The 19,216-nt window shown below is 37.9% G+C and overlaps 1 protein-coding gene across 13 annotated transcripts in view; it reads right to left on the reverse strand.

The window, feature by feature from the left end:
- Positions 1-19,216, reverse strand: part of Mef2a (myocyte enhancer factor 2a) — a 134,737-nt gene that overhangs the window by 21,748 nt on the left and 93,773 nt on the right. For 7 of the 13 annotated variants that reach the window (XM_039080825.2, XM_039080833.2, XM_063265619.1 and 4 more), the window contains 3 exons: positions 13,139-13,276; positions 10,995-11,214; positions 9,993-10,052 (listed from right to left, as the gene is read on the reverse strand). In XM_039080825.2, coding sequence (XP_038936753.1) covers positions 9,993-10,052; positions 10,995-11,214; positions 13,139-13,276 — 418 coding nt within the window. Of the gene's footprint in view, positions 1-9,992; positions 10,053-10,994; positions 11,215-13,138; positions 13,277-13,339; positions 13,472-19,216 lie in introns of all 13 variants that reach the window. The other 6 variants (XM_039080839.2, XM_063265595.1, XM_063265617.1 and 3 more) reach the window with 2 other exon arrangements.

Here is a 19,216-nt window from a genome sequence, read left to right on the forward strand (position 1 = left end):
CAGGGCAGAACTATTGTAAATGTTTACAAACAAATCCAGAAGCCTTTCAGGTTTTAGATCTGTTCTTGCTACATGGGTTTCTTAGAGGCAGCTGAATAGTTAGACTTCATTTTTAAGTATGGTCTGTTAGTCCACCTTTCAATGGTGAATGAGCCGTTTGCGCTCAGGTTATTATTGACAGGGTTTGCTGTTGGCGTTGATTTTATTAGCAGTTGTGGTAGTTGATGTTCCTTGGTCATTCATACAAACATTAAAAGGCACAAAGACTACATGAGATCCTGACACAGTACCACAGGAGACTCCATTACATAAGCAGGTCTTCCAAAAGGAAAATTAGCAAAAAACTCTTCATACCTTAAGTATTAAATAAATCAACTGGATTTAATAGGTATTTAACAAAGCATTCTAGCTAATAGAGAGAGACTATACACTTCTCAGCAGCACATGGAACCATTACTAAAACTGATATCACGGACAACAAAGGAAGCTTTAATAAAGACAAAACCCCTGAAATGACTCCCTGCAACTAATCAGATCACAAGTATACTAAACAAGAAATCGACAGCAAGACTAAGCTCAGAAAATACATAAATACTTGGAGACTAAGCTATACTTTTTTGAATTTTTGAAAGCTATACGTTTCAATTTTTAAATTGAAGCTCAGTTTTAAAATCAGGTAAGACATTGTAAAACTCTTAAGAGTCAAATGAGTACAACCTACTAGAGCCTCTGGGATCTCAATAGCTCTGTGTTCATACTTTAAAAAACCAGAAGGAGTTCATAAACAACCTAATGTACCTCAAAGCTCTAGAAGGCAAGAAATCAACCCAGGACTAAACGGATTCACCACCAAATTCTCCCAAACTTCTAGAAAAAAAAAAGTATAACATTTCTACCAGACTCATTCTATGATGCCAGTATTATCATGATAACAAAACCAGAAAAAGACACAACCAAAAAGGAAAACTAGAGACTAATCCGTATAATGAACACAGATACAAAAATTCTCAGCAAATACTTGCAAACTGAATTCAAGATCACATTAAGATGTCCTATCATGTTCAAATTTGTATCATCCCAGTGACACACAGCTGATTCAGCAGAAGCAAATCAATATATGTTATACTCCTATTAACAGACTTTAAGACAGAGAAACCCTATGACAACCTCAACAGGAGGGGTTTTTGACAAAGTTTAATCCATATTCATAATTAAAAAGCCCTGAAGAAAAAAGTACGACAGAACAAACCTCAACATAGTAAAGGGTATCTGAGGCAAGCTGAGCTACTCTCCTGCCTCAAATAGTAAAGGGCACCTAAGACAAGCTCAGCCACTCTCCTGCCAATGGAAAGAGCTGAGAACATTTCCTCTAGGAGGAAACAGAATGTCAGTTCGCACTAGTATTCAATATAGTGCTTCAAGACTTACAACTTTCAGTAGTTATAAGAAAAAAAATCAACATATAAAGTTAATACTTTATACACATAGACATAGACACAGACCAAATTTGATACAAATGGACTAAGAAATAAGAAAAAATATCCTTTTTTACGTTTTTAAAACTATAAATAAATCTAACCAAGGCGGTCAAAGACTCCTATAAGGGAATTTTTAAGAAACTAAAAGAAACAACCTGAAGACATGAGATAAACAGAAGAACGCCCATGCTCCTGAACTGGCAGGATGAACACTCTGAAATGGCCACAGTGCCAAAATTAACCCTCACAGTCACTGCAATTCTCAGCAAAATGTTAATAGCTAGTTCCTAGAACGAGAAAACTCTAAAAATTCATGAAGTAGCCAAAGTAATCTTAGGCAAAAAGCACATATTACAGAGCCATAATGAGAAATACAGCATACAGCTGGCATAAAAAGACATGTAGATCAATGGAATACAATATAGGACTTGCAGATAAATCCAAACAGCTATGGACACCTAGCTGCTGACAAAGTGCATGCACTTTGAATAGATATCCTATTCAATAAATGGTGTTGGCGAAACTGGATATACACCCATACAGAAATGAAATTAAACCCCTATTTTTTTTTTTTATTAACTTGAGTATTTCTTATTTACATTTCGAATGTTGTTCCCTTTCCCGGTTTCTGGGTAAACATCTCCCTAATCCCTCCCCCTCCCCTTCCTTATGGGTGTTCCCCTCCCCACCCTCCCCCCATTGCCGCCCTCCCCACAACAATCATGTTCACTGGGGGTTCAGTCTTAGCAGGACCCAGGGCTTCCCCTTCCACTGGTGCTCTTACTAGGATATTCACTGCTACCTATGAGGTCAGAGTCCAGGGTCAGTTCATGTATAGTCTTTAGGTAGTGGCTTAGTCCCTGGAAGCTCTGGTTGCTTGGCATTGTTGTTCATAAGGGGTCTCGAGCCCCTTCAAGCTCTTCCAGTTCTTTCTCTGATTCCTTCAACGGGTAGACCCCTATTTCTAACCCTGCACAAAAATCAACTCAATGTGAATCAAAGACCTTTTAACTGGAATATTGAAATTGCTACGAGGAAAGACTTCAATAGATAAGTATAAGCTGAACCCCAGTATGACAGCAAATGCCCCAGAGAAAATGCCAATGAGAGTATTTGAAATCAAAAACCTTACAAAGGAAACTATCAGCAGGTGGGGAAATGGCTTGGTGGGTAAAGTGCTTTCTGCGCAAGCAGGATGGCCAAAACCAGGTATTAGGATTGAAGACATAGCTCAGTGGTTAAGAGCATTTGCTACTTTTACAGAGTATATGAGTTAGTTCTTAACCATCCACAATCACCTATGGCTCCCCCTCTTCTAGTATCAAGGGCACCTACACACACACTTGGACATGCACACATGGTGCATACATGTACGTACACACACACACACACACACACACACACACACACACACAAAGTAAATCTTAAAAGAAAGACAGGTATGATGATACATGCCTGCAACCCCAGTGGTGATGGTGTGGTGGGAATAATCAGACCCAGGGATTGAAGTACAAGCAACAGTGAGACCCTGCCTCCAAAATAAGATGGAGAGGGTCAAGAAGCCAGCACAACATGAACCTCTGTCACCATCCAGCATACCTGGGCACATTAGCACACACATGCATATACCACATACATCTTAATTTTATAGAATTTCTTGAATGAAACAACCATGTTTACTTGCTATACTGAGTGGAGGTTTACAAAGCAAATTCAGGCATATTAAGTAACATACAGTCAAATGATCGACTGATATATGAATTCTATAATTTAATTTTTAAAGTTATATTTATTTATGGAGGAGAGGCATGCCTGGAAATCAGAGGACAGCTTGTACAGGTTGGTTCTTTTCTGCTCTCATGTGGAATCTGGGGACTGAACTCAGCCTAACAGATCTGGGGCAAGCACGTCTACCTGCTGAGCTCGTTTGGCAGTCCTGAATTTGAAAACTTAGAAGACTATAATTAGGGGGATGAAGAGAGAGCTTGGTTAAGAGTACTGGGTTGCTCTTTCAGAGGACCAGGGTTCGATGCTAAGCATAGACTCGGCAGCTCACAACCACCTGTAACTACAATTGTAAGGGATCCAATGCCTTCTTCAGGCCTCTTAGGGTAACAGGTACATGTGTGGTGCACAGACAGACATGTAGGAAAAACACCCCCACACATAAAAAATAATAAAAATTTAAAAAGAAATCAATACTATGCTTAGGAAGATAATAAAAGTTTGTAAAGGTAAAGTTTTGAAGAAAATAGAGGCCTTACTATAATTATCTGCTTATAAATTTACTCAGGGTTGAAAATACTATTATACTTGTACAAAAACTAGAAAATTAACCCATCAGTCTGACAGGATCATCTCTGTAGACTCCTAGCTACTACACTGATAAGCTGGCACCTGAATACCGATGGCGAAGACAAGAGAGGCAGTGGCATCTAAGATCTGTCCACTTCTGGTCAAGGTGCTCTTGGAACCTCACTATGCTTTTTACCTGCCCTTTATTTCAACTAATTCTCACATTCTCAAAATTTTTACCAGGTGACATAACAATTTTTGTATAAGACTTTACTTTGTTGTGGGGACTGTTATTTTGGTTGATTTTGTGAGGCTATTTCCTGCTTTCTGCTTTCATTGTCTTGAAGGTATCTATTCAATCTAGGCTCAATATCTTTTCCACACTCTGAAGAGCAATTTCCTGCATCTCCTGTAAGCTTCAGAGAGCAATGCGATTGGGGGAAAACATCACCTCTTCTCTAGGTCATTCACTTATGGAGCAGAACAGAACTCACTCAAGAGCTAGTCCAGATTTGGTTATCTGGAGGATAAAAAATATTTTACAAATAACATATTCAAAGTTAGAAGAACTTAATATAATTTTACACTGCAGAGCAATAAGGTTAATGAAGTTTCTGTTAATATGTATGTTCATATGTGTGTTTTGACTCTCCAGTACTTGAAAGGCTATTTCATGGACTTACACTAAAATCTAAACACCCTTCCTCCATTTTAATATTTTTATTCGATGATGCATATATGTAATTTAGAGGCATACATCATTAAGAAGCACGAATGCCACTTTCCCATGTGATATCGATAATGCATTTCACATGAGACCATAGTAACCCATGAGAATCAAGTTACAAGAGTGAAGGGGAGTTAAAAGCACAGTAACTTAGAGTTCCACCAGGGCACCGCAGCAGATAGCTAAGTACAGGATGATGTAAGTGTCTGGCAACTTGCCAGGCTGAAGCTAATCACAAGTGCATGCTTGTTTTTCTTTCAGACTGTATCGGCCATGCCTCTTAGCTTCTGTTTAAGTTCTATAATGGAGACACTGTACAGGATGATTTGTCTTTTTAATTGAACAAATCTAAGTTAGTGTGATTATTGTTAAAACTTGAATAGTAACATTACTGTAACAAAAACACTCCTGAGTAAACCATATGCTTATGCCTCCAGAAGCTTAACAGGCCTCACCTCAATTATAGTCCAACCAGTAGAAGGCATGCTGTTCCATTACATCAACTCAGCTCATATTTCAGAATATGAGTCCTATCATTTGAACCAATGTATTCAAGTGGATGGCAAGTTTTTCCCATGGCCTTAGGACTACTGCTCTTCTAGCACTAAACTGTAGATGACTATGCCATTCATGCTTTACTATGAAGGCACTTCTGAAGTCCAGCTGTCAAGCAAACTTCAAAGGACTCTAAAAGCCTCAAGCAAGATCCAAACTGGAAGTGGTAGCACACACTCTTAGTTTTAGTACTTGGGAGGCTGAGGTTGGCAGATGAGTGTGAGTATGAGGCCAGGCAGGTCAAATTGGAAGCTTCAGGCCAGTCAGGGCTGCACAGTGACAGTAACAACAAAACTGACATGCTCACCACACTACTCAGTACATAGGCTGAAATTCATAGCGACAGATTTTAAAGTGTTATTTATGTGAAGATATAAAATTTATTAAAATATAAAAATCCATGATTTTGAAGTAATCAATGACATATTCACTTAGTTTGATGACAATTCCCATGTAATAGACAATATGGATTGTATCAGAAAGAGTTAATGAAAACCGTTTGTGCCCTACTTTCAAAATACTATCTTTCTTACCCATCTGTCCTGGGTGGACTGCACTAAGGACACAACTTTCTCCTCTGCCAGAGGCTTCATCAATTCTCGAGTAATCTGATGACTGAAGCACGCAATTGCAAATTCCTGCTTTATTTCCCTTAATTTTTAGTTCAAATTCAACTTCCAGGGGCTACTTTCTCCAGATAAATGCTATCATCTCAAACCAATGTTTTAAATCCTTTTTTTGATGTCACCCTCTGCCACTCCTATGCCACCTTTATACAACTGTCCATCCAACACAGTCCAGTTCATCCATCCTTTTAGCCTCCACTGCTCTGGCACCATGCAATCCCCAACCTTCACTTTCATTCAGCACCTAACAATTCCAGAAGTTTCTAGTCCAATATACTTTTTTTCCCCCACAACATGTTTTTAAGAAAAGTAGTTAGAGGCTGGGGAGAAAGTACATGTATATAAAACATACACATATACATATACTATTCTCACCCACCAAGCCCCACAATCTTTTTTAAATGTAGGTGCTGAATATATCAATTGTTTTCCCAATCTTGACATTATAATATAGGTCAAAGGTTAAATAAACATCTGAGCTACAATATAAGCTGAGTAACACATTTATAGTCTCAACATCGAAATACTAACAAATAACAAATAGTCTTGAACAAATAGTCACCATGACAGAGCTATATAAATTATAGTATTACAACTGCCAGTTTAAGTTTTCAATAATGACAGATGGAACACAAAACAAAACAAAATATCAAATCAGAGGGAAAAAATACACCAAACAAAGCAATTTACTACAATAAAAATTTTATGACTTTAAGGATACTGTCATTATTATGTCACATAAAGTTCAAAAAGTGAAAGAAAGGAGGAAACATTTGTTATGATATAACCCTAACTACTGGAATCAATTTGGGGTTCCTTATGTTTTTTTTTCTATATGTATATGTTGTGGTTTCCCCTGAAGTTATCTGTATTTTGATGCTAATTCCACTGCCCCAAGGACAGCTGCCTAGTCACAAACTCTAGAATCAGGTGACTTCACCAGAACCTTCTCCCCATTGAATTTGTAAAGTATAGGTGAGGGGCAGGTATAGGATAGAAGGAGGCCTGTCATTGGAGGAGAAGGAAGGATGGGTGGGAGAGAAGTTTGAAGGAAGAGGAGGAGACTAGAACAGAAAAGAAGAGACAGGAGGGAGAGAGAGAGAGAAGCCGTGGAAGGACAATATGGCAGGTGACGTTAAGATTCTGCTCTGTGTATTTACAGGTTGTTATCAATGTTCCTAGGGATGGATGGTACCGGGCTTTGTATGTTTAAGTGGGCAATTATATCTTATCAATTGGATCTAGATTATTGTGTTGTGTGTTCTTTTATGTGACGGTTTGAGTGTAGGAAAGTGCAGCTGAGATGTGTTTCCACCAAGATATCTAGCAGATATCTTGGGGCACTGCGATGCAGACCAAGCGGGTAAAAGACAAACCATACTTTTTTATTTTTATATTTTTACTACAACATGTATATTTCCTGCATAGTTTTAAATCACAACAAAAAAGCTCATTTGGAATTTACCTAATTTTCACATTGCTTACTATGTTTATTTCACCCCATTTTTCCCTGCCACAAAGTGAGCATGCACCTTTACATATTTTACTTTACTGAAAGATTCATTTATCTTTATGTGAAGGGGTGTTTGTCTTTATGTGTGTCTGTGGACCATATGAATGCCTGGTAACCCTCAGAAGCCAGAGGAAACCATCAGATCCTCTGGAACTGGAGTTAGTGATAGGACTGAGCCTCCATGCGGGCTGGGAACTGAATCCAAGTCCTGTGCAAGAGCAACCAATGCTTTTAACTGCTAAGCCACCTCTCCAGCCCCTAGCTTACTTCTTTAGACAAAGTCTCAGATATTTTATAACCACTGCAATCTTTCAAAGTTTTTTTTTTTTTTTTTTTTTTTTTTTTTGGTTCTTTTTTTCGGAGCTGGGGACCGAACCCAGGGCCTTGCGCTTCCTAGGTAAGCGCTCTACCACTGAGCTAAATCCCCAGCCCCTCTTTCAAAGTTTTTAATAAAGACTATAAGGTGTCAAAAGCATGTATGAAGGCCATCGGCTTCATTACATCTTTTGGGAGTTCAAATAAAAGGGAGTGCCAGATGCAAACTAGCAAGCGAAATTCATACTGATTTCTGGCACTTTAGTTTGAATACAGGCTTGCTACAAGCTGCTGTGTAGATCAGGCTGCTCTAGAACCCAGGATTCTCTTTGTCCCATATGGCCTCTGAAATTCTGTGGTTACAGGTATGCCCCAAATTCACACTAAGACACTGGCTCTAACTAAAATACTGCTGGGTACACAATTTGTGTATACAATGTTGGTGACTAAATTCAATGCTTCATACATGCTCAACAAACAATACTGAATAGTTATATTCTTAATCCACTATGCACAACAGATTCCAAATAACAGACTAACATCATTGAATTACAAAAAGAAAAAAGTACAATACAAATAGTGTGGCTACTAAGAGGGATTGTTTATTTCTGGTTCGCTTTATATAGTCTACAGTCTTCTGGAGTATCAGCCCAATGTGATATGAGTATGCAAGGCTTTCTTAAATACTGGTGGGCTCTACACATACTGTCTTATCGGTGTCAAAGAGGGAAAATATAAGTGATAAGGAAAAGAATACATTTGGATCCAGACAATAAAGCAGGGTTACAATTAAATAAATCATACATATAATATGAAAATACACATACATGATCATAGCAGTCCCAATGTAACTGATAGTAAAACCTTTATATACTTTCCTACGTTTGATCTCTTAGTACCTTATAGCCTTATAGTTTTACTTAATCCAGTTAAATCTGCTAAAACATTATTAAAGTATTTAATGAGGTGCAGACATAACATCAAAATCATAATCTATCTTTACCACATGTCAGGCCTAGAAAGACAGGTTTATGACATTTTAAAATATATTTTAGAATCATTTATTTTATGTGTATGAATGTTTTGTAAATGTGTGTGTATGTGCGTTTATGTATGTGTGTATGTATGTATGTATGTATGTATGTATGTATGCATGCATGCACGCATTTGTACTACACATGCACCTGATGCCCAGCATAGACAGAAGGTATTGGATTCTCTGGAACCAGAATTATAATTGTAAGCCTCCATATGGGTGCTAGAATCCAAACCAAAAGAGCAACAAATACTCCTGACTGTGGAGCCATCTTTCCAGCCCTATTAAGAACCATCTTTAAACCACCGAGAAACCAGAAGGCTAGAGCTTAAGTGAACTAGAAATAAACACTCTTAGTAGCCACACTATTTGCATCACATCATTTTATTTTGTTTTAAATTAGATGGTGGTAATCTGTTGTTTAGGACCTACTGTGCATAGTATATTGGGAATAGAGCTATTTAAGTGTTTGTTGAAGATGTATGAGGCTTTAGATTTAATCACCACCATCACACATGCTGGGATAGTCCCAAAGTGAAAAAGCTTATTTGGCTATTACTATGACGAGCTGTGAATGCTCTACACATGACCACCAAAGCATAGCCTCAAGAGCAATCACTTGGATCTCTAACTTTAGTAGTATACACACATTTCTTTTTACTCTAATTTCTGAAAACGTTTAATAGTTTTAAAATAAAAACCTTTGCCAATAGTTCAACTTTAGTGATGACAAAAGTAACATAAAAGCCATCTCCCTAAGACGTTATCTTAGAAGGCAACTGCCAAACTGCCTTCTATATATGTTAGCTGCTGTCAAGTCTTAGAGAAGCTGCTTGCAGTAGGCAACGGTCAATACAGAGACTCACAGCTAATTCAAGTACTGAGAGAGCGACTGTTGAGTACTCAACCCCAATGGGAAGATCGATTATCACCCTCCCCAGGAAGGCACAGGGAACATCGTGTGAGAAGGGTGGAAAGAATGGAAGAACTGAAGGATCAGGAGGAATACTGAGAAATGCTGTCTGCTGTCTTCCAGCATGACATGACCACCACAATCACCAACGTACAGAAGCTCTAACTACCTGCACAAGATCGAGTCATCCAACATTCTAACACGGATTAGGGAGGAACTCCACCCTTAGTGGAGGAGTTGTTGCAATTAACAGCTATTGGGAGAGGGAAGGCCATTTTTCCTTACGGTTGTAGTTGTTGGTATGGTTCTGTGCTCTGGTGGATTGTCTCACTCCCACTGGCAAGCAGGTAGCACTAACTGAGCTCAGTGGATTACTTAAAAAAGAAAAGAAGGAAGGGGACGATGAAGGTAGGAGGAGGCTGTGTGGGCATGAGGGCATGGAGGGAGTAAGAAGAGGAATGGCAGCCATGGAGATACTCAAGGCACACTATGCATGAGATACGTGTACATCTACAAGATACTGTCAATACTTACCCACAGGACTATTTCCAGCTCCATTTGGTACCGTGAGGTCTGTAGTGCTCAACATCCCACCTAACAATATTACAGAGGAAAGAAAGAATGAATAAAAATTGGCTTTCTTTATTTCACAAACAGCCAAATGAAGTCATCTCACTATAATCTACACTCTGTTCTTAAACATCAAAGCAAAACAAAATTAGCTCAGTAGAAAGCTGCCACTAATGTATAATTTGATAAAATTTAACTCTCTCTATATATTACTATAGTATAATTATACATGTAACATGCTTATTCATGCTATACATAGTGTACACAACCCCCGGGCTTAAGTATTAAGCTCCTGATATAGTGGCATCCCGTGCATCAGTATAACCAGTAAACACTGAGGAGAATGAGACGGTTCACATGGAACACTATTATCAAACTCAGGACTTAGGGGAGGCAATGCAAAACTGCAGGGACTAAGGCGGCAAATACACTGCAAAATCATGTTGAACTAAGCAGGAAGAGGTGCACAGCATCCTCCCAGTCCTGGATCTCTAACACGATGCTTCACATTTAACTTTAAATCTTCACTTACGACACTCAAGTTAAATTCTCTGCCTGCCTGTCACAGCATGGCTTTCACATGATAAGGAAAAGTTATAGGTGTTGTATTCTCTATATTACTGTACTTTGGCCAGAACTTTTTTTTCCCATGAATGTTTAAAAAAAAGTACTTAAAATGGACTTAATTGTATAGCAGCGACTCTTGCACATCCTGACAACTAAGTGGGTTTTGTTTACTTTTGTTTTGTTTTTTTTAAACAAGGTCTCTCGACATAGCTGTGACACTCACTAGGTAGAAGGGTTATCCTCAAACTCAGAGATCTGGCTGCCTCCCAAGTGCTAGGATTAAAGGCATGTGCCAGCACAGCTGGCCTGATAATCAAGACTAAGGACAAACTTTTTTCTGTCAGCAAATCCTTGCTCATCCCCTTTTTACGAGAGCAAAGAGAATACTTCACAACATACCTGCACTGCCAGTGCTTGGTGGTCTCTGCGGAGCTCCTGGAGACACATTTCTATGTAGCGTGGCTGGGGGTGGAGACAGCATGCTGGACTCTGCTAATGTTGAGCTGGCTGCCAAAGACGGTGACACGAGTGAACTCCCTGGGTTAGTGTACGACAAAGCATTAGGGCTGGTCACAGGGACTGTGACAGACATTGAGAAGTTCTGAGGCGGCAAGCCAGGCTGTAAGGAAAGAACAAGAAAGAGAAAACTATGGGTTTCATTTTATCAACATTAAATAACTTTAATTTGACTACGTAGTTCTCATTATCAAAAGTAGAGGATGGGGACAGTTTCTTCATTTGCAATGTTAGGCAATTTTCTCTAGATTTATACTTGAACATGAATATACCAGACATAAACTTTTTCATTTTCAATTTTATACTGACTGATGATGATAATACATAACTATATAATATGTTTCAAATATTCAAAGAGACGAAATGAAAAGTTAAACCTGGAATTAAAATAATACTGTTGAATTAACATTATAAAATATATCACAGTTACCAAGTAAGCATTAATTAGAACTTTAGTGCAAACCAATTTAACATTACATTTCTATTGGGGGAACCCAAATATAACCAAAGGGTTTGGAAAGTATAGGTATCTTATTAATACATCAGATTTGGAATAGTACGAATAAGTCCAGTATGAGTTGATTAATGGGTATTTTTAAAGTAGAAAAGTCAAATAATTATATACAGAACACAATGTAATTTGTATGTAATGAAATATATAAAGAAATCTACACAAGATTAACTATTGCCAAGTTAGAGAGTCTTGATATCTTTGAAACTCTACTAGAAAGAATAAATTATAAACATTAAGTATAAGAGCTATCTTCTTATCAAAATATTTTATGCTTTCTCTGAATGGTTACTTCCTAGTTTCCTCTGGTATTTCCTCCACAGACCAATTTCAATATATTTGTTGAACATGATAAACAGCAGGCTCCTTCATGGTGGGGGAAAGTAAAAATAAAAAACAAAAAACTGCATGAACAATAAAACGATTTTATTATTTTTGCAGCTTAAAGTTTAACTGTGGCAACAACATCCCTGTGAGGTCACCACAATTTTATTTGCTACTGTCTGTTTTTTAAAATGATGGTATGAGGCTAAAAAATGTCCTTAAAGCTATTGTCATGTGATTCTTCCTACCAACTATGTTAAAGACATGACACACATACGATGAGGTCATCCTTTAGGGCATAGTTCAAGATATTAAACCTTGACAATAAACAAATAAATGGCAGAACACCAGCACTGGGGCTGATGGTTCCAGGACAGCTGCGTCTACACAGAGTTAGAGACTGGAGACACAAGGATAGTCTTCCAAGATGTTTCAGTCCAAGTAGAGTTCAGTGAGCTCAAAACTGACTTTTTCACAGTGTTAGCTCTCTGTACACAGTAACATTATAGTGACTATTTGTTTTGTGACTAGTTAAAGATATGGGTACCTAACAATAAATCCAGTCCTCCTTAGAGCTGAGAGTGTAAGAAAAGAGCAGTTATATACTTGGTTTTCTTGCTGTTCAAGACTTTGGTATGATATACAAAGAGCTCAACAGTCAGTTCAGCTCTTCTAAAAATGAAGATAATTATGTAAAATAAGTAAAAATGATTTAGAGGCATGAAATCTTGCAACGAACTTACCTATGTTACATTTGGCATTCTTAAGAGCAAGTTTATGTTTACATATGTATGTATATTAAGTTATGGGCAAGACAGGAACACCTAACATATACTTTATATTAAAAATCAAAAAATTTTAAAACTAGAAGCAATCTTAAAAATTATGTTAGCCAACTCATTTACTTCCCAGATAAAAGAATTGTAATTCAGGGTATCTAGATAGCCTATAAAGGGCAATTAGTGGCAGAACATCAACTAAGATGTTTTTTCTTCATTTCTACACTGAAGACACGCAACATTTATTACTACAAGACTTTGGAAATTTTAAAGTTCTGTAAAACCAAAACAAGTTAATAACTGCCATCTTTTCTCTATACTCACTGTCCTTAATCTTCTGTACAAATGAGCAGGACGTATGGTCTATTTCTTCATGCACATGATAAAAGCACAAACCATACTTTAGTACTCACTGCGATTTTATGATTCCGCATCATATTATCAAATTCCTCATTAATTTTTTTATATTTTTCTTCTGTATGTGGAGTTAGCACATATGAAGTATCAGGGTCTGGGCTGTCGCAGCCTCTGTGTTCCTTCTTGTTCAGAGCCTAAATATGAAGTTAACAAAAAGGATCAACAAATAAAAAGTAAAGGTAAAGTGAAGTACTTACAGGGCCTCGTTTGAAAATAAAATCACTATCTTCATTTAGTTTGCTGAATCTGTCCTCCGAGAGTGGACTGTGCTCAAAGTAATCGTCAGCATCAGGGCTCTCACAACCATTAAGGCCTTTCTTTCTTAAAGTCTGAAATACAATTGGAAAATTCACACAAAAAGAATACTAACTTTCCATGAGTTAGTTTGTTTGTTTTGTTTTTGTAAAATGAGCACAGGTCGAATAAACAGATTATTTAAGAGCCACTGAATGATACTTAAAAGGCTACAAATATATTACAGTTCTCCAAGTCACATAAGCCTAAGATAAGAAAAAACTGAGCTCTCCCAGTGCACATTAAGAAATACAGAGTATTTGCTTGTTTGGACTCTTCCTTTTCAAAGTGCCGAGAGAATACTAAAATCCCTTCGTGTTCTGAGTCACAGTAAAGTCAGTAAGATTATAAAAGAATCTATCAAAGTGGTGTGTTGAGAAACTACGGCATCTTAATGCACAGGCCATATCTGCCATTTTATCTACAGGAATTTCTTTCTATTGAATAAAGATTTCTCTTATTCAATAGGAATTAGCCCAGAATTCCAATAATTTACTGCTAATTTGTTCTCTGTTATCATTTCCCCACATAATCATAAAATATAAAAACTTGAAACCAATGTTTGTGAACAATGACACCTTCCTATGTAAGATAAATGTCAACATTCTTAGTGACTTTACATACTTAAAAAATCTGTAGTGAAAAGTAATTCAGACTACATCCCCTCCCTGTTTACTAGTTTTTTCTCTATAGTTCCTTCAATTTGTTTTAATCCAGAGTTGGTTTCTTGGTTAACTTTGAGTATCTATCAAGTAGTCCCCTGGACCACACTGATTCTTTTTTTCTTACTTTGAAGTAAAAATATAGTGGATGGTTAGTTTTCTTTTCTTTTTCTTTTTTAAAAGATGTATTTATTTATTAATATATAAGTACACTGTAGCTGTCTTCAGACACGCCAGAAGAGGGCATCGGATCCCATTACAGATGGTTGTTAGCCACCATGTGGTTGCTGGGATTTGAACTCAGGACCTCTAGAAGAGCAGTCAGTGCCCTTAACCGCTGAGCCATCTCTCCAGCCCCAATGGTTAGTTTTCTAATTTCTCTTTTAAAGAAGAGTCATCATGAAATAACGTCTTAATTTTTAAAGGAACAAACATCCTAGTGATTTAAAGATTTCAGAATATTAATTTATCTTCAGAATGTTTAATTCCATTTTTGTCCTACCTGGGGATCCAACCCATATACATAGAGCCTCCAAACCCAGACAATATTGTTGATGCCAAGAAATGCATACTGACAGGAGCCTGATATAGCTGTCTCCTGAGAGGCTCTGCCAGAGTGTGACAAACACAGAGGCGAATGCTTGCAGCCAACCATCGAAATGGGAATGGGGTCCCCACTGGAGGAGTTAGAGAAAGGATTGAAAGAGGGTTTGCAACCTCATAAGAACAACAACCAACCAGAGTTCCCGGGGACTACCCACTACCCAAATTCTACACATGGACAGATCCATGGCTCCAGCTGCATATGTAACAGAGGATGGCCTTGTGGGGCACCAATGGGAGGAGAAGCCCTTGGTCCTGCCAAGGCTAGACACCCCCACCCAGTGTAGGGGAATGTCAGGGTGGGGAGGCAGGAAGGGGTGGGTGGTTGGGTGGGAGAACACCCTCATGGAAGAGGGGGTATGGGGGATGGGATAGGGTGTTTATGGACGGGAAACCAGGAAAGGAGATAATATTTGAAATGTAAATAAAAATATCCAATAAAAAAAAATCCTGATGTATCTTGTTTAAGGCAGAGCTATTGACAACTCAACAGTTCTGAACTATTTGAGTTTCTAACACAATTAAAAGTAGCGCTAGAGTTAAGTGTCCCATATGCCATTAGAGCTGAAACAAAGATTATCAAAGACATGTCACCAGCAAGTGATTAACTTAGATGTAATACCAGTGATCTTAGTACCCTGTAAAACTTGACTTGTTTAGCCCCTGTTTTTCCTGGAAATGTAAAGTATGCATGGAACATTACAATTTGAGAACCTTTCCTAAGTTTCTTCAAATGATTTTGAAACTTCACTTTACTCAGTATCACAGTTTTACATGCTAGAAATCATAGGCTCCTAGCAAATGCTTCTCTCACATGTTTTATAACTCTCAAAACTCATTAAAATACAATCATTAAACATAAGTGTGTTACAAACACTACATCTATTGCCCCCAGCCCCCCAGCCACTGGTCTTAAGCTCTATAGACTTACTATATTACATGTACATTTATGTGTACTTAACAAAAAAAAAAAAAGATATCCTCACCATCCCTGGTAGCAAGCTCTACTTGACACATTTCTGAAGTTTGTTATATCAGTAGTGAAAAATATTAACAGTAAGAACGGAACATACTGAACCCTTAAAATCTACACAGCCCTAGCAAAAGAACAATAGAGTAGGTATCTGTACATAATAGCAAAATGAAATTGATGACTTATTGTAATTTTAAATCTCTGGGTACTTTCCCCCAGTTTTCATGTATCTTAAAGGGTACATAATTCATCACTGGGGAAACAAGAACTTACTAAATACCCATTACTCCCATGAAAAAGTTGGGTCAACTGTTAGCACCAAGGTAGCAGAGACAGGAGGATGCCTAGAGCTTATAGACTCAATAACACTTTCAAAAGGACACACACACACACACACACACACACACACACACACACACACTTCAGCCTTGCTCTTCTTATAGACTGAAATGTTTAACACTGAGCATTTTACAAATAGCAATACACAGTATGTATCTCTTATAGAATTTTAAATATACAGAGCAAAATAACACTTTACTTTAAAATACATGTAGTTTTAAATTCTATTAAGGAAGGTTTAACCCTATTGGTACTTATGAGAAAGTAAAGTACTGTGGCTTCCCCGGCTCTGCAAGCCTTCACTTCAGATGGTTCCTGGCACAAGGAGAGAATTTAAGAGGCACTATCAGCTTTGTAGATAATAAGCTAATACAGCTCTATTTGACAGCCAACTCTGTTCCTTATCACCAAACACGAAGAGTGGTTTTGAGGACCCAACTACCATAAAAAGAATTTTTCTCTTTATCATTACCAAATAGCATAGCAGAAAAAGTTTCTCAGCTGTCTCTGGTACTAACAAGTGGAATGCTGCAATCTATTAACAAGGCCAGGCAAGGCATGGAGAGGCCGGTCAGCTTCAGTTTCCTCACAAGCTTCCATAGCTCTTGTTAACCACGGTGAGGAATCTGCTTCCATGCAGAAAAACCAAGAACACTACACTTTGTACCATCTGTGGCTACGCTGATGGTCATCACATTCTTTCCTTAAGTAAGCATAACTTCAGAAAGCCTGAGATCCTGTAAGAGGGCTAGACAATTTATCAGTACCACTAGAAAACTTAAAGAAAGCTCATCTGTGCCAAAAAAAAAAAAAAAAAAAAGAACTAAAATTTCTGGTGTACACTGTTTAAGTTGAGTGTTCCCATTGTTTGTTTGTTTGTTTTTCCTGAAATAATCAGAATCTGAAATATACATTACAAACAACTGAAGGGACCATTGGGTGAGGAGACTTGACGCTGCCTACTGCACACACTGCATCAGTGCTCTAAGCATGCTGATGACACTACTGGTATGAAATACTAAAACGAACACACTAAATCTATTAGAAGACACTTTTAGGGGCTGGGGATTTAGCTCAGTGGTAGAGCGCTTACCTAGGAAGCGCAAGGCCCTGGGTTCGGTCCCCAGCTCCGAAAAAAAAGAACCAAAAAAAAAAAAAAAAAAAAAAAAAGACACTTTTAAAAGGTAAGTCACGTACCTTTAAAGATAAACCTTTTCTATTTATCAGCAATAAAGTTACATTCAATTATAATTTTGATGGCTTTTGTCTATGTGTGTGATTTGGGTCAACTCAAGTACTTTCTTCTCACACTTAAGTACAAAATATAGGGGTTTTAGTAAATGAATGTCATTAGGTAACATATACCTTTCAACTTTAGCTATGTAGGCATATGACATAATTTTTTTAAAAAACAAGAAAAAAACCCCAAAAACCAATGAAGTACCATGGAAACCATTGCTGGGGCACCATCTTCCATGTTGGCTGACTCTATGATGTTTATGCCTTTGTTTCTGCACTATTTTCCAGTGCCGTAGAGATGAGAGTTAATCTGTAGCAAAATGATAATACTGTAGTTCTGTAGAGACAAGCAAGTTCGGTGGACTTCTTTCCCACACCTATGAAGCAAATTCATTGGTCTTCTTGAACTTACATGTCTGCCTCTTTGAATTAACCTGCTAATGAGGAGTAACTTTTTTCCTCACCTCAAAACCATGACAGCATTCTCTCATTACCCACTACATGGGTCAGTGGTTTTATCTTTTATGCTTAGTAACATATGAAGTTTGTTCAATATCACAAATTTCCTCAGGTGTATGTGTGTGTGTGTTTTCACACAAGTCTTGGAATCAGTTCTGTCTGTCGTCTTGTGAGGTCTGGTGAACTTGAGTCATTAGGCCCGTGAACAAATGCCTCTACCCGCTGAGCCATCGTCCTGCTCACATAGATACTTAACTGTTCCTGCACCACTGCTTAAATGTTGTTCTTTCCTCTTTCATCTGTAACATTTGTATCATCTATGTATGGTTCTGTTTCTGCACTGCTATTCCACTGGTATGCTTGGCATTTAGTACCCATATCAATGCCATAGCAACTTACTATTGCTTTCATTAGTTTTCTGTATCAGATAGCATAAGTAATGCTACAGACATAAACAAATCCACAAATTTCAGAGGCTTTACACAATGAATGTTCATTTCTCACTCATTCCAAGTGCAGTGAAGATGCTCTAACTCTCACATAGCTTTCTGTGAGCTGCAGGGTCTATACCATCTTTTGCGGTAACATGAACAAGGTGCTGGCTATTTGAATCCTGAGCCGTAGAGATACTAAGCATCTTTACTATGCTGCACTGGCCAGCCTGCCAGCCTCAGCCAGGGCCTAGAATTCCCACCTGTATTTTCTTTGGCTCTTGTTACCAAGCAAAGGAGGAGGACTATGATGACCATGTAGGAAGCAGTGCACAAGCCAAGCATGGAGGTAGCGTGTGCGACTTATTTTCATTCACAGTCTTTCAATTAGAACTCAGTCATGCAGCTACATTCCTAGTCGTAAGGAAGGCTTATACAGATTCTAGGTATGTACTCAAGCAGTAAAGAAATGGTTCATTAAAAAATAAAATTATCTCCAATAAATGTACATCAACATTACAGAACAGAATAACATATACTAGAATAATTATACTAGGGTTTTACATTTGTTTATGGTGGAGGACTTCTAACTTTTCAGAATCCTCTTTGCTAGTTCTATAATCAAGACTAAGTCTGGTCTCCCATACTAAGGAAAGGAAAGACCCTTGGGCTAGTTTCTATAAGACTGCAAAATATTAACATTTCCTCTCTAAAAATCTGGGGCACTTATAATATAGACTTATTTGATAATCTTGATGGCTGTATTTTCTTAAAGTATTTTCTGGAATCTGTCCAACAAGACAAACTTGGAACAAAGGTAGGACCCTAAGGTTTGATGTGCTCAAAATGCATGTTAATGTGGTAGGGCACAAACCAGACAGCTTATTGTTACCTGGCTTATCTTCCACCTTTATAGAGGAGGGTTACTCAAGTGAGAAGGGACACAAAGACCTAACCATATCCCGGCTCACTGCACTGCTAGTGGAGAGCAGAACCCCAGCTAGAATCTGCTGTTCCCTATGTCCAGTCTCTCTCCACTATGCTGTATCCCTTAAGCTGTTCAATGACTGTATT

The sequence above is a fragment of the Rattus norvegicus genome, chromosome 1 (assembly GCF_036323735.1).
Source record: "Rattus norvegicus strain BN/NHsdMcwi chromosome 1, GRCr8, whole genome shotgun sequence".
NCBI classification, from domain to species: domain Eukaryota; kingdom Metazoa; phylum Chordata; class Mammalia; order Rodentia; family Muridae; genus Rattus; species Rattus norvegicus.